Source organism: Platalea leucorodia (assembly GCF_965183815.1).
Source record: "Platalea leucorodia genome assembly, chromosome: 4".
Taxonomy (NCBI): domain Eukaryota; kingdom Metazoa; phylum Chordata; class Aves; order Pelecaniformes; family Threskiornithidae; genus Platalea; species Platalea leucorodia.
In genome coordinates, this window is record NC_138826.1 from 100,230,100 (window position 1) to 100,246,249 (window position 16,150).

At 42.3% G+C, this 16,150-nt stretch overlaps 1 protein-coding gene across 2 annotated transcripts in view; it reads left to right on the plus strand.

The window, feature by feature from the left end:
- The window catches only part of ST7 (suppression of tumorigenicity 7), a 154,809-nt gene that overhangs the window by 90,371 nt on the left and 48,288 nt on the right, over positions 1–16,150 (plus strand). The window contains exons 3-8 of one of the 2 annotated variants that reach the window (XM_082311352.1): positions 3,012–3,171; positions 7,222–7,276; positions 7,846–7,961; positions 9,109–9,184; positions 11,553–11,707; positions 15,008–15,105. In XM_082311352.1, coding sequence (XP_082167478.1) covers positions 3,012–3,171; positions 7,222–7,276; positions 7,846–7,961; positions 9,109–9,184; positions 11,553–11,707; positions 15,008–15,105 — 660 coding nt within the window. The remainder of the gene's footprint in view (positions 1–3,011; positions 3,172–7,221; positions 7,277–7,845; positions 7,962–9,108; positions 9,185–11,552; positions 11,708–15,007; positions 15,106–16,150) is intronic. The other variant, XM_082311353.1, reaches the window with a different exon arrangement.

The following is a 16,150-nucleotide window of genomic DNA, read 5'->3' on the forward strand; positions in this document are numbered from 1 at the left end:
TACATTTGTGCAGGGCAAGTGGGCTCAAGCACACTCTTCTGCTGTTCTCTCACTCTCTCTGGGTTTTACTGACTTTTTATCTAAAAGCTGATTATGATTGAAATAATGAGCAGGAATTTATTAGCACATTTTGAGAAATCTATTTTTCTCTTCTCTTAAAGAAAGTACAGAGCTTGTTGATGCAGTCTATAACTGCCAAGAGTTTTGCGCGGCCAGTCTGGCAGCTGTACTTCAGTCCCTGACTTAGGTTACAGTCATACTCTTACCAAGCATCCCTTGCCTCAGACAAGACTACAGTCTTTGATTCCTAACAACCACTCCCTCTGAGGCCTTGGGCAGGTAGAACTGTGGCTTGTGTGCCTTGATTTGTTCAAGCTTCAAAGTTTCCGAAGATAAAACAGAAACACAGCAGATCTGTGACTGTATCTTACGGCACAGCCTTTCTCTCATGGTTGGCCACATGCTGCCTGCTTAGGTTATGATGCTGTCTTAGATCATCAGATTTAAATTTTAAACCCTTTAGAAAGTGTTGTGTGCCTAAGAGCATGAGAACAGCTAAAACCAAAGCTGGCTCACCTGTGCCAGCTGCCTGTCCACCATCTCCAGCGTTTGGAGGCAGTGGTGCATGCCAGGGGAAGCGTATCAGTGCGGAGCAAGTGTTCAGTGATAGCTCCTCAGCATTCTGTCGCTGGCTGCCGGGATTCCCACCTGGGCGCTGCTGCAAGCGCGTGCCGATGGAATGAGTACGGTGATGGACGCGCTGCGGAGCCTGCGTAAGGAGGAACTGTCCAGGCTGCGTGGGTTCCCGGTGATTTGCCTGGGATGCAGAGTTCACGGAGATCTGGGTGTGTTTACGTTCTGGTTTCTCTGTGACCATCTGTTTATCTTCCCAAGTGCTTGTGACCCTTATGTGTTCACATAGCCTTTCTGTCTTCTCCTCATCAGGCTGCTCCATTCTTCCTTTTTGATGTCTCCTAGAAGAGCCATCAGATTGTTTTGGGGATCGAGTGATCTCCAGGGCTGCCTCGCACTCTTGTGTGAACTTGTCTCAAGCGGCCACCGGCTACGTTCCCACTCGATTCCAGTGCAGCTGGGGTCAGCTTCCTCCATATGAATGCCCTAGACGCTTAAACAACACAGATGAATTTAGGGGAAGCCCCAGTGCAGAATCTATTGGAGTATTCTTTGGAAACGAATGTTTTCTTACTGTGCCAGAAGGTTTATCTTCTGTTTTTCCCCTATGGAATGGTTTAAAGGAGGAAAAAAAAAGTACGTCTTGTCTACAGACAATCCCATGGAGACAGAAGTCAGTTCAATTATATAAAGAGCTCAAGAGAACTTAAAAATGACAAACTATTGTGGGAGAGAGAGTGTGGAGCCCAGCCTGAGCCTCTGCGCAGCAGGCAGACTCCTAAGAGGCCTTCCAGAGCCTGCCGGCTCCTGGCCGGCCCACCAGAACCTGCTCGACAGCACGCGGATGGTGTCAAAGATGTGAACGCAGTCCTTTCACTTGTTGCTGATTGTGCCTAGCTGTAGTAAGAATTAATAAATAACCTTTTCTTTTGGTAGAGATTTGGTGAAAGCTTTCAGCACTGGCGTAAAACATGGAGACACCGAGTAATACAGAAAGGGCAAAGATTGTTCATTCACAATTTCTAGTGCAATCAATATTACAAAGTATTGCCAAATTTTTCAGAACCCCTTTGATTTGCTTTTGTTTCAGTCGGTATATAGATGTTTGGGTGATGATTCAAGTGCAACTACAAAATACACTCATTTTTACATACTCATTATAAGCCTGTGTGCCTTTACAATTTTTACAGTCAAAACCTTTTCCCTATTTATATGAAATAGTCTTCATTTCCAGGTTTATGTGGTTTCCTGAAATATGTGTATTCTTACCCAAGAATATAATTTCTTAGTGAAAATACCACAAATATATATTTATGTATATAATTTCAATTATAAGGTGTTCTTTTAGGCTGTGGAATGATTTTCTAAGTAGAGCTCTGTAAATCATCATTTTTTTCTGATTTGCTAGCTGAACCAAAAGCCTGAAAGTAAAGTTCATTCAGAACGAGCCCAAGTCAGCCAAACAAAACAAAACACAGTTCAGTTGGGGAAGAAAATCCTAAAAGGAACAGGATTCAGCTTCCTGGAGTTTGCTTGGTATTTTTAACATTTTTTAAAATTAAACTCAGTAAATTCCTTTGGAAGCATGACTGGGAAAACAAGCAAACCTGCTTTTCCTCACTGTCCCTTGACCGCAGAGGGAGCTGGGGAAGGATGAGGCGAGAGCGTACTCCTGACTGCAGCATCCCGTTTACGTGGCTGATGTCAGGCAGGACGGAGCTGGGCTCCTGGTTTTTTCCAGAAGTCAGTTTAAAGGAATGCTCCTAACAATTTTAAAAAGCCTTTGAAAGAAATAATTTGATGTGACTGTAAGGTTCTTTGGATTAAAAGAAAAAAAGAAAAACAACACATTTTTTTTTGCTGAGGAGCTGGGCTGCTGTTTTTTTCCAGAAGTCAATGTAAAGGAACGCTCCTAACAATTTTTAAAAGCCTTTGAAAGAAATAATGTGACGTGACTGTAAGGTTCTTTAGATTTAAAAAAAAAAAAAAAAGAAAAACAACAAATTTTTTTGCTGACAAGGCTGAGATTTTTCACCTCCTGTAAACTAGGTTTTTAGAGAGACTGGCCGGATTCAGCGCGAACTTGGGTCAAATTTAAACTCTCAATATGCCGGAGGGAGGGTGGGAGGGCGGCGAGCGGGCCTCGGTGCGCCCCGGGCAGGGAAGGCGCTGGCAGGTGCCTCCCCCAGGACGCGAGGGGAGGGCGGCGCGGGCCCGTGGGGAGGCCGGAGGCTGCCCGCCGGCGCCTCAGCCCTTCTACGGCTCCGGCGCGGCGCTGAGGGACGGGCGAGCGGGCTGAGGGGACGGGGCAGCCGTTAACGGCCGGGCGGGGCGCGGGCGCGGGCGCTGACGCGGCGCGCTCTCCCTGTCTGTTGCAGATCTTCGAGTGGTGGTACTTCCGCAAGTACGGGACGTCCTTCATCGAGCAGGTCTCGGTGAGCCACTTGCGCCCTCTGCTGGGCGGGGTGGACAACAGCGCGCCCAGCGCCGCCAGCGCCGCCAACGGGGACGCGGACTCCAGCCGCCAGAGCGTCTCAGGTGAGGGGCGGCGGGCGGCGGGCGGCGCTCACCCCTCTGCCGCCGGGAGCTGCCGCCTCCCCCCGGCCGTCGAGGCGGTGTAGAGCTCAAACTTGGCTTCTTAAGGCCGCTGGCGGCGGGGCGGGCGGTTGGTGAGCCGTGGAAGCGGGTGCAGGGCGAGGCCGGCGGCTGGGCCTGTCGTGGCAGCGGAGGCTAGGCGCGCCTTGGGCAGCCCGCGCAGGCCCGCGGTGCACGTACCGGCTCACGCTGAGCCGTGAGACCAGATAAGGCTTCCTTTAACCTTGCGTTGTCAAATGAAATGCAGAGCTGCTTCATTAATTGCTCTGGCTAATTATATCTTTCCACATCCATGCAGTGCCTGTTGCTTAGGCTGCGTTGCCAGCGCATCTATTCCTCCCTTGCTCTTGTAGCGCTGCTAAATTGCACATGCTCTTTCTGCAATATCGTTTCTAAAGGCAGGCGGTATTTTTATTTAAATTCTTACAAATAATAACAATGTAAAAAAAAAATTCAGAAAAACATGTCAGGAATGCCTACCTGCTTTTGCATCACTTTATTTTTTAGATAATGTGAGTAGTGTGTAAACAACATTTGAATCTCACTTTAGTAAGTGGAAGCACAGTGGCTTTTAATAGTTTAAGGGCTTTTTCTGTTCCTGACTCTGCCACCGATTTAATTCGTGACTGGGCAAGTCGTAACAGAGTCAGGTTTTAAAAAAAGGCCTCCAACTTAGGGGGCCTGATGTTAGGCATCTGGGGCTCGATTTTCATGAGCTTCCAGGCATTCACTCTCCTATGAGTTTCAGTGCAAGGAATGGGTGCTGCAAATCAGACTGAAAGTGTCTAAGTCATTCAAGCCTTTAAAGTTGACCTTGACACTCTGGGGCTTCTTTTCTAATGCATATGATTATTCTGAATGAACATATGATTGAGGAGGTGTTTCGTGAGCCTTACATGAGTGGTATAAATGTATGGGTTGTAATTTTTGTTATGCATTTATATATTACTACAATGAATCCACATTTATTTGCTCTGGTGAAAAAGACAATGTTAAATCAGAAGAAAACAGCTCTTACGTGATGGAGGGGAGGATGTCAGTTTTGAACAGAGGCAGCTTGAGTCCTGTTACAGCTCTGCTGCAGGGGGACTGTCCCTGCAGGTCACAGGCTTTGGGATTCTGCTGAGGCGCTGTGAGTCGGGTGCCCGGTTGCCCGGGGATGGTTCCCCTGAGAGGCAGGCCACTCTGCCTAAAATGAATCAGTCCCTCAAGCACTGATCTTTGCAGACTCAAGAGGAGTCCCAGGGGAACTTGTCTCCCTGCTTGGGTGGCTCAGCTACCTGGGGGGGGATGAATGGAAAATTTAGCCCATGAGTGATGAAGATGCTGAAATACTATGGCTTCTGACCTGAGCTGGACGTACTCACTGTTAAAGAAAGTCGGGGCAGGACCATCTTGGCTTGTGTTCCTCATCTGTAAAATGAAGCTTACCTGTTTCAGCCCTAGCTTGGCATACAGGCCATAATCTTAATATTAGAAATTAATTCATCTTTTATTAGGAATGTGCCCCTAGAATCAATTATGGTTTCATTAAATTTATTTCCTCTGCAAGGCTTTTAAAATATATCAGAATTAACAGGTGAGGAAAAGTGAATGGAAAAAAAAAACAAAAAACAAACAAATTCAGTTATGGAGAAAACATTGTTTAGCAGCTGAGGTGCCTATGTCTGTACCTGGCAAATTTTATTTCTGCTCTTCAGTGTTCATGAAAACAAACAAACAAAAATTAGCTTTGAACTCACAAGTTAAATAAAATAGGTGGCCTCAAAAAACCTTGCTCTATACTGAGTATTTCTACTTAAGGAAGCCTCCATATAGCACAGCAAATTCAGCTGCTGTCATTCCCATCTGAGGAGAGGCTGTGAATAGCAGCACTGCATGATCCAGCATATTAGATTTGGGTGAACTGGCAGAAAGCATGGGGTGGCTTGGAAACACCTGTGTGCACTCATCAGCGTGCTCAGTCACACTTCAGCAGCTCTGAAATAACTCCCATCGTTTTAAAGCAGAAGGCACAGTATTTTGACTAATGAGGTTCACCAAAGCATCTTGGCTTTTCTGATATAAAGAAATGGTCAAGGAGTGTGTTTGCTTTCAGTGCGTTGGCACTCGAGTCTATGAGTTGGGACTCACAGTGTCTCTGGATAGTGTGTCTGTACAGATAGCCTGATATTCATGCCTTCAGAAAGATACCGATGCTCAAAAATTGATCGTTGAACAAGGAGCTGAAAGATTAATCTTCAATAAAGCCTAATTGTTTATATAAAATAAGGAGATGGTTATATTATTAGTTTGTAATGTAACAGAAAAGACAGCCTTTTCAGTTTACCATGCATCAACACTGGGATATTTCTTTCACTATCCAACAAGGTGAAGATGGCTTTTTCACTTGGCTCACCATGTTTCCCTGTGTAGATGTTTTGACTATGGTAGAATATTGCAGTAGGTATCTTTGTCTTCAGAAGAATGGTTGTTGTACTGAGCCCGCAGTATCAGCAGATACCAAGACAAAAGCAACAAAGAGCATATCGTGTTTAACTAGCCAGACAGATGCCAAACTACCCCCAGGACAGGAGGTGGTAATAAAATCCCTTCTTCACCTCCCCTTTTTGTTCCCCAGTTCCCCCTTTCCCTGTTAGAGTGCTGAAGTACTGCATACTTTGGATAAAGTATAACCACTTAAATTTAAATAAGATGAGCAAAAAGAATGGTGTCACTGTGATCAAATAGTTGTTGCCTGATCTTGTTGGTTGCAAATAGAGTAAGCCAAGCCATTGAATTGTACCTCTGAACTGAGAAGGCTGATGTTTATTTAATATTTACTATGGTTTGAAAGTCATATTATGTAAAAACTGTCAAATTGAAGCTTGTCAAACAGCCATACCCTCTGGCTGCACAACAGAATGGCTGAATGTCAATCGAGCACTTCTGCTGAGTAAACTAGTGGAGCTTTCTGGTATCAGCTACCTGCTGAAGTGGTTAGTTGAAAGATGCAGGTGTATAATCAATGCTCTCTTCCCAAACATCTTCCCTTTCCCATGTCTCTGTTTCATGCACGTTAGGTGATTTAGGGACCAAGCTGAGGGCCTGCCTCCTATGCCGCTTGACTAGTTTTTGTGTAGCTGCAGATGTCATTATGTTACTGTAAATAATTTATGTAAAATGCTTTCTCTCCATGCCATTTTAGCCTCATACTCAGAAGTGGGAGCTAGGTCCATGGGAAAAGGGAAGGACTTGACTTGCCATTCTGTATTTCTGTCTCTTTCTTTAACGGAATGGACATAAAGGGAACAGGCCTATACTTGCCAGTGTTGTATAAAGTAGGGTAGATACCCTGCTGACTCAGTATCTCACCAGAATACTATTGCTGTGGTCTCTTTAGAAACGATGTCACAGAATTTCATAGGGAAAAATGTGCTGTTTGACTTTTGGTGGTGAAAAGCAGCTGGTGAAATGCTGCAGGGCCAGTGCTACTGACGAGTTTTTGCAGAGCACCGTGTGAGGGGTCATCCAGTAGCAAATTTATGGTGCCTCTCAGTAAGGCTTTGTGGCAAATACTGGGTTTGATTCTGGTCTCACCTTGACTGGAGTGAATTGTCTTTGTTGAAATGAAGAGAACAAATCTGGTGTTAAATTAAAGGAAGAAAAGCCTGAATCAAGACTTCACCTTTACAAAAGCTATAGAAAATTATTTTGGGGTTTGGGTTTTTTTTTTTTTGAGTTCTGTTCTAGATTCCAGTGTTGTGGATTTTCTTCTCTCTTCCTACCTGTAGTTTGAAGAATTTGCATTTTTTTCCCCCTTGAGAGAAATGTGTGAAATGCTTTTAGTGTTCCCAAACCTTTGCAATGCAATGAACTTTTTTCCATTCACACCTGTAAAAACTAAAAGTTATTTGATAAGGCTCATTAGCAGGTAACTGATGTTTCTGATAAACCTTAAGTACCATTGTGATTTGGGAGGGATTCATTATTGTGTGTTTCTGTTTCTGACAGAATGCAAAGTCTGGCGAAATCCTTTAAATCTGTTCAGAGGAGCTGAATATAATCGGTAAGTGCTACGATGTTACAGTTTCAGGCATAGTACTGAGTTAAGGACCTTAATTGTACTTCTCTGTTAGTCTAACTCGGAGATGGAAAAGCAAAAACAACTGTGGACATGTGCTCATGCCAGGTTTTTCTGTTACTTGTAAAATGTTTCTGAATGAAAAGGAACTTAAATTCCTGGTCATGCACTTGTTATTTCTGCCATTTTTGATGATCTTATAAAAAAAAGGAAAACCTAAGTGCAGTGTAGCTGGTACTGTGAATAGAGTAATTCTGTTCAAATCAGTTATAGAAAACAACCTAATGAATTATGTCTAGGTTTCATGTAGTCTTAATGTTCAAATATGTGTGTTACCGATATCCAGTGTGTACTTTCCAACATCCTCATTAGTTTAGGTTCAACTACTGTTGCTCCATCACAGTACTGTGAAATGCAATGTACGTTGGTTAGGAGATTGGCTGGGTGAACTTAGTAGGCTATGTCCATCTCTAATGCCTAGGATTCTTTTCTAGATTCATTTTGCCGAATGTGACCTCATTAACCAAACTGTCTCTTTGTTGGCATGTTTGCAGGTATACATGGGTAACAGGGAGAGAACCTTTGACTTACTACGATATGAATCTTTCAGCACAGGACCATCAGACATTCTTTACATGTGACACAGATCATTTGCGGCCTGCAGACGCTAGTAAGAGACCTTGTGAACAGCTGTTTTTGCTAATAGGTTAATGATTGTTTTAAACTGATGCAAGAAAAATGCAGTCAGACATCAGTTCTCTTGGGTAGATAAGGAAAGGCAAAAGTCTGATTGTGCCTGGAGAGCTGTTGCTGTTGGATTCTAGATCTGAACAAGTATCTATATAGGTATAACTGTCTAATTTGTGTCACTATTTTTGTTCTACTTTCTTGCTGAAGTCATTCAAGGTACCAGTTGCAAGTGTAAAGACTTATTTTTTCCTCCTATTTCTTGCAGTGGCTTCAAACATGTATAGCTTAATTTGCCTCCAACTGCAGTGTAGTATGTTGAGTTACATTATCCAGGACACATTTAGTCTACGCTGACAGAAGAGAGAGAGCTTATGTAGAACTTGGGTCCTGTGTTTCATTCCCTGATGTAGTTAGAAGCTCTGTAAAAAATGGGAACAACACATTTACAACTGGATTTGATGTAAGCAGCTTTAGTTGTATTAAGCCTTTACTGTTAAGTCCACGTGCAGTTCTGCTAAAAATGTGTCACAATGATTTTGATCATCACAATTTGCCTCTGAAGAGACAAATCTTCTTTGTCTCTTGGGAAAGGAGAGATACTGACAGTTGGGCGCTTCATTCTGAGGGCATAATTACAAGGGAAAACATAGTGTGCTTTTTTGACACACGATAAACATGAATCCTATTTTCTGAACTCAGTGGGCCAATTATGAGGTGGTCTGATTGGCCTGGATGTTGTTTCCATTTAACATTCACCTAAAGCAACAGCACAGTAAGGAACTAGAGTGAGAATCCCAACTACCCGTGTATTCTTTTGTGCACTGTGGAATCTACTTCCCCAAGAGGAAAAAGCTGCTTATCACCTCTGTATGTGACAGTGCAGATGGCATGATCTCTCAGCCAGATTTTCCCATGGAAAATGTTTAATTAAATGAAAGAATAGAGCTGAGTATTTGGGACAAAAGCTCATGTTGATTATGTATCTTCTGAGTGATCACTGAGCTCTTTGAAATGCTCTGGAGTGAGTCAGGCTGGGAGCAATAAATTCTGTTGTTATAATGCAGTAGATTCTCCTTGTTAACACTGTAATGACTGATATGCCCCTGTTCTGCTTTTTTATTGAATAGTAATGCAAAAAGCCTGGAGAGAGAGAAATCCCCAAGCCCGAATTTCTGCAGCACATGAAGCTTTGGAATTGAATGAGTGAGTGACAAGAACATTAACATTTATTTCCTGTCATTTAAAAATCCATTTGATGATGGCTTAAGGCAAGGGGTTTGCTGCAGTAATTTTTAACCATGATTACAGGCCTGTCACAGGAAGGCCTACAGCGGGAGGAAAAAAGCATAGCTGTATGTTGTGCTAGCTGCTCAGAAGATCCTTAGGGCAGTGATGACAATGGGAGTCTTCCCACTGATGTCAGTGGGCTTTGGATCAACACAGTGAAGTGTTAATTAGGTTGCCTCCTGATGAGCATATGAAATATGCATTTATGGGATGGAGAGTTCCCTTTTGGATTTCTCAGTCGTTCTGAACAGAGGCAAGAAAGAAGGGACTCATAAACACGTTCTGAAATATTCGTTTCATAATGTGAGAGAATATGATGTAATTTTCTGGGACTTTCGGTCTTTGAGACCATTCTCTATTTTCTCAATGAGAAGTGTAGTATTCTGAGATCCCACAATAAACTCAATGCTGCGATGCTTTACTGGCATGGCAAACTGTATAAGTGTTGCCAAAATGCATGAAGTGGAGAGAGTCCCTTAGGTTGCTGTCAGAGATTACTGCATTCTAGAATTCCATAAACTGGTGCCTTACGGATTGTCCTTCGTGTGTTTCATCAGAAGAAGAAAAAGAATTGTTTGTTCCTGGGCAGCAGTTTAACTGAGGGAGCACGTAGCATAAAAGGCTTTTGCAGAAGTGAGCTATAAGCCTATCCTGTTCTGCTCACATGTCACAGAATCACAGAATGGCTGAGGTTGGCAGGGACCTCTGGAGGTCATCTGGTTCAACTCCCCTTCTCAAGCAGGGCCACCTACAGCACGCTGCACAAGACCATGTCCAGACGGCTTTTGAGTATCTCCAAGGAGGGAGGCTCCACAACCTCCCTGGACAACCTGTGCCGTGCTCAGTCACCCTCACGGCAAAACAGTGTTTCCTGATTTTCAGATGGAGCCTCCTGTGTTTCAGTTTGTGCCCATCGCCTCTGGTCCTGTCACTGGGCACCACTAGAAAGAGCCTGGCTCTGTCCTCTTTGCACCCTCCCTTCAGATATTTACAAACATTGATGAGATCCCCCCCGAGCCTTCTCTTCTCCAGGCTAAACAGTCCCAGCTTTCAGCCTTTCCTTATATGTGAGATGCTCCCATCCCTTAGTCATCTTCATGGCCCTTCTCTGGACTCTATCCAGTATGTCCATGTCCCTCTTGTACTGAGGAGCCCAGAACTGGACACAGCACTCCAGGTGTGGCCTCACCAGTGCTGGGTAGAGGAGAAGGATGACCTCCCTTAACCTGCTGGCAACGCTCCTCCTAATGCAGCTCAGGATACCATTAGCCTTCTTTGCGGCAAAGGCACATTGCTGGCTCATGGTCAACTTGGTGTCTGCCAGGACCCTCAAGTCCTTCTCTGCCAAGCTGCTTTCCAGCTGGGTGGCCCACAGCAAGTACTGGTGCCTGGAATCTCATTTTCACCCGGACCTGTTGTTTCCTGTTCCTCAGCTGATGACTCTTTGTGAAACACAACTAGAGGCAGCTGCAGCCTGATTCTGTTTCTATATAAAGAAGAATCTTATCAGCAGTGTGCTTTGGATCGGAAAGAAGTCAACAGGCTATGTTCCACCTAATTTCAGCTGCTAAAAACGTGGCCATCGAGTTCAAAGTAGTTGTCTGGGCTCCTTCTATAGTCAACAAGAGAGGCACCTCCATTCAGCAGTTCACCCTATTCTTAGAGAGATGTTTAAACACGTGAAATGAATGGCTTTGTGAAGATGCTCCTTGATGGAGGTGGAGGGGCACAGATAGTTAAGAGATCTAAATCAGACAGCTAAAAGCTGGATGAGGTGACTCCCACAATGCATTTCACCTTTCTGTGTATTCCTGAAGCTGCTTTCCTGGGTTTGGGGGATTTTGGGGGTTTGTTCTTGTTTTTTAATCTCTACAATTACATTCATAGTCTGTTCTTTGCATATGACAAGTCTATTGATTCTCTTAATACCATTACAGTAATGGAGAAATTTTGTGTTAAAACAATAGTGCATAAAACTAGTCTTGGTTTCCAGAAGGAGTTTTAGTGACGTAGGCCATGATTGCTTAGAGAGACAGTACTTTACTTTCTGGAGCAGTTGTCAGTAGTGGCTGAGTTAGTCAAGTGGCTGAGTGATACAGTACCTACAAATGAAAGTTGTGATCTGGTTGCCAGAATATTTATTCATCAGAATAGTTCATCAGGAAGGTATATGAACAAAACTCCATTGCCTCTGTATTTGGTATATCCTTGCCAGTCTGCATGTCTTTGTATACCTTTTACTTCATGCAGCTTCCTCATGGTTTTTCCTCTGATATTTTTGCAGGTGTGCTACTGCCTATATTCTCTTGGCCGAAGAGGAAGCAACAACGATTGTAGAAGCAGAGAAGCTGTTCAAGCAAGCTCTAAAAGCTGGAGAGGGCTGTTACAGGCGCAGTCAGCAGTTACAGCACCATGGTGCGCAGTATGAAGCCCAACACAGTAAGTTTCTTTGGAGGGAATAGCTGTTTCTAAAGAGAGAGAAATTCCAGAGAGTTCTTTGGGTTTTGTTTTTGGGTTTGGTTTTTTTTTTCCCCCTCTCAGAACTATGTATTCAGTATTTAACATTGGCCGGAATATGGGAATATGGCCCTAGAGTCAGACTATTCTCTTTCAGTGTTTTTGCTTGATTCTGTTGCTGAGCTAGCAATGCTCAGATTACAGGTGCAGCTTTTCTTTGTCGTGGCAGAAAATACGTAGCATGTACTTAACAGGAGAGAAAAGCTAGCAGAGCCAAAAGAGATCTGATATTCAGAGAATGCTGGACGCTGTTTTAGGAAGTTGCACTGAAGTGCCTTTAGCCATTTTGAAAACGTGTGCGCATGTTGTGAAAAGGCAGTAAAGAGTGATGGAAACAGGAGTGAAGTGATGCTTTGCCAGCTTTTTTCCATCAGCTATGAGGGTAAATACGTACATTGTTCTGTGTAAAAGTTAATGAGACCCATTAACCAGTGTGACATTTGGAAAGTTAGTTGCATACATTAAGAAAGGTCACACAAACAGAAAAATTAACAACTGGAATAATGCAATGCTCTAATTCAAAGTCTAAATTGTTATTTTTTTTTTAAATTTTGAATAAGCAGACTTAGCTGCTGTGCTGATATTTATTAGATGCTTCTTAAACCAAAGAAAATACATGCGGGTTCACTGCCAGCAAATGAACAAAAAAATAAACAGTCTAGGTTATTTCTAGTCTACAGTGCATACCTCAGGCAAAAATAATACCAATTAATTACCTAAGTACAAGCACTAACATACTTCGGACATCTTTGGGTTTCTCAGGACCTGAATTCACAGCCTCTGGCTATCTCACATAATTTGAAGATTGCTGATAAAAATTGTACATAGTGAAATTGTCTGTGATCTCTGGTTTCAAAAGTGTACACAAGTCTATACCTGAAAACCTGAGGTTTTATAAAGCTTGGGGGTAGTATTTTAAACATTTGTTGGTTATAAAATGATATTTAGGATGATTTCCTTATTTTTGGAGAAAATAAAAATATAGAGCAGCTGAGCCCTTGAAGCAATTTTCAGGCTCTAGCAGGCTTACAGTTGTCTGTGAAACCTTAATTTGTGCACTCAATCCATCCTGAGTGCAGAAAATGACAGCGATTCTATGACAAATACACAATAAGAGTAATTAAACGATGTCACAATGCTTATGTGCAAGATAACCTGGTTAAGTTTGTGCAGGCAAATATAAGTATGGTATTTTTGTAACCTGTGTGTGCTAGATGGCTACTGTCATCATCAAATTTGACACCCTGAACCTTCAGTATTACAGCAGAGGAAGCAACCATTTGAATTGCAAAATTAAGTGCATTGCCACAGAGCGGGTGGGGCTGAAAAGTGACTGCCAGCTCTGACTGTGGCTTCAGGAGGAGCTTCAGGAGGGGCTAGATCATCGCACTTCTCTACACCACCCAGCCTCCCCTTGATAATGTCAGTGTGCACCCACAGGAGTTAGAAAAGTTGCAGCACCAAGCAGTGCCTTGGACACAGGGGCTTCAAGCAGGATTGTCTTGATTATATGCTGGACTTCTGCATGATTTACAAAGGTGGAGAGCTCAGATCTCTCTAGAGACGAAGGACCATGGACAGATGTGTTGCAGTTACTCCATGGTTCTGAGATGTTTCTCATCTCATTTCTGGTCCTTGAAGTTGACTTCGGGATGAAAAATGGGCATTTCATCTTTTACAGGTGAAAAACACTATGTAATTTCTTAAACAACAGCATATTGTTCTGTATTTCTGTTTATTCATGTGTTCCATCTCCTTCATACAGTATTTTATGTTAGACCATGAATTTTAAGAGTAAATGATGACTTCGAGTACGCAACTTAACCTCTTTCAAAAGGTGCTAATTTATAGAAAGTGCGGGCAATCTTCTTTTGAAGGTGGCTCATGTTAGTCACTCCAAATCAGTAGTCACCTCAGAAAATTTTGGCCTGAAAGGTTATCTTGATTTCATAGTAAGTAAATAAATGCCTTTTGATCATTCCTTCTGAAAAGAAGCTTGGCCTGAAATGTATACGTCTTAGTAACACCACCTGTTGCAACAGATGTAACTAATAAATTGTTTATTAAATATATAGGTATCAATACAGAGATAAGGAATTACATAATATAAAATACAGCTAAGAAATTTCCTCCCTCCCTTTTTTATTTTTTCTTTTAAAGTCAGACCTTTCAACCTGCTGCTTGATCTATCCAAAAATTGTACTCACAACTTTAAAACAATTTGTAGGTACCTGGAATGTTTTCAGTGCGCATCTTGTTCTTATTGTGAAAGACTTGAAAATGTTAGGAACAGACTAAAATCTTTACAGGCTGCATACTATACACAAAGATAATTTGTAGCAGGTGTCTTATATTTCCATGATACAGTAATTTTATAGATGATTAGCTGTCCGCTCATTTCCTGTTGGTCCAAAAGCATGTTAAGAGTTCACATTGGAATTATAGGGAAGAGAATGAGGAAATGAAATGAGTAAGAATTCTCTAAGAGAATAATTATTGCAGCTGTTTAGTTTCTGTCATGTTTGCTGTTAGGGCATCTTCCAGCACATAGGACTGTCATATCTGAAACATGTTAATTTGCCATCAGTAATTAGTGGTGTGAGGAATTTGAAGGTGATAACTGGGTAACAAGTAAAGGCTCTCTGTAAACTGAAAGTTCAGGGTATACTTCTTTTCTTCTAATCATTAAAGGAAAAGACTGTTAGAGGATGAGGATTTGTTTGCTACGTCTCCTATTAATAAGCACGTACATAGTAACTTACAAAAAAGGCAGGATATAACATGCATTTTCATGGATGCTCTTGTCTTAACCATGTATATGAATTGGTAAATAATTTAATGCTCTGTGTGTGACCGGAGAGTTTTGTGGCAATGTTAACTTCATAGGGGTTCTCCTTGCCTCACTTGATTACTTGATGGTCTATACCCTGTACCGTTCTTTGGGCCCTCAGATCTGCTTACGTTTCATAGGTGTAAGGCCAACCCATGGGTCTTTATTTATACCACTGTATATCTGGAGTAATTCCACTGATTTCAGTGATGTTATGCCACATCAAATCAGCAGAATTTGGTAATTTCTTATTAAAATTATTGTGAAAACATTGATGATAGTGAATAACAAAAAATGGCAAGAAAATTATGTTTCTTTTTGTGTTGGAATATTAAATGAAGCTTTGTTTTATCTTTTTGATCTTAATGCTGTTTCTTTTTCCTCTTATACAGGAAGGGACACCAATGTGTTAGTTTATATTAAGAGGAGGCTGGCAATGTGTGCAAGAAAGCTGGGAAGGACCAGGGAAGCAGTGAAAATGATGAGAGATGTGAGTTTGGATTTGTTTCGCATGTGATACTTAAGACAATAGTAGCATAGAAATGATACGCATTTGCTTACAAGTTAGCATCCATTCCTGCTGCATGCAGCACTGCTGATAGTCATTTCCTATGTGTAACATACATAAAGATGAAGTTAAGAGATCATTTACAAGGTTGCAAAAGCAACACTATGAAGTCATAAAATACCAGATGGACGGTTGCCTATACAGACTGAATTTCCCATCCTGGTACTGTGCAATGGAGTGCAGTCTTTAATTATTTGATCATGAGTTTACATAACATTTTTTCCTGAAGCATGTAATGAACGCCGCTAACTTAATAAACAGGGCTCAAGTTTTCTGTTTCCTCCTTGCAAAGCTGCAGTTTGGCTCCATGCATTGTTTACGTCACACTATTCAGAGCTGAGGACAGTGTTATTTATTCATGCAAAACCTATTACTGAGAAGTCAGAACAACGTAATTAATCTATAATGAACTGATTTCCCTCTGAGATGGGGGATGATTATATCCCTGTTTTGTAGGCAGGAGAGCTACCAATGGTAGTCATAAGTCAGTAAGCTACAAAGCTACAAATTTGAAACACCGAACAGTAGCTATTTTGGGGATGGCAGGAGGGGCAGCTGTCCACATAAGGCACTGTATATGTTTCAAGTGTGTAAAATGCCCAAGTTTAGAGACAGCATTTCTTCATGTGACATCCCCTGGATGCAGATTAGGAACGCAATTTTCTGAAGGGGTGACGTGACTCACCCGAGGTAGCAGGTCTGTGACAGAAGGAGGAATGGAGCCCTAGAGCTCTGGGCACATGATGGTAAAACTGCTTACGAGTTTCCTGTGTTATCCTTTCTTACACTTCGTTTTCCAGCTCCCACGAAAGTGAGGTAGAGGTGAATCCGGCAAGATACAGAGTTCTGCAAGTTAAGCTGAAGGACCTAAATTTTAAATGCACAAAATGGAATCCCAGACCAGAATGAAGCACCTGTAAAGTGTGCTTTAGACAGCTCAGATGAATGATCCCAAAACCTGCCTAGT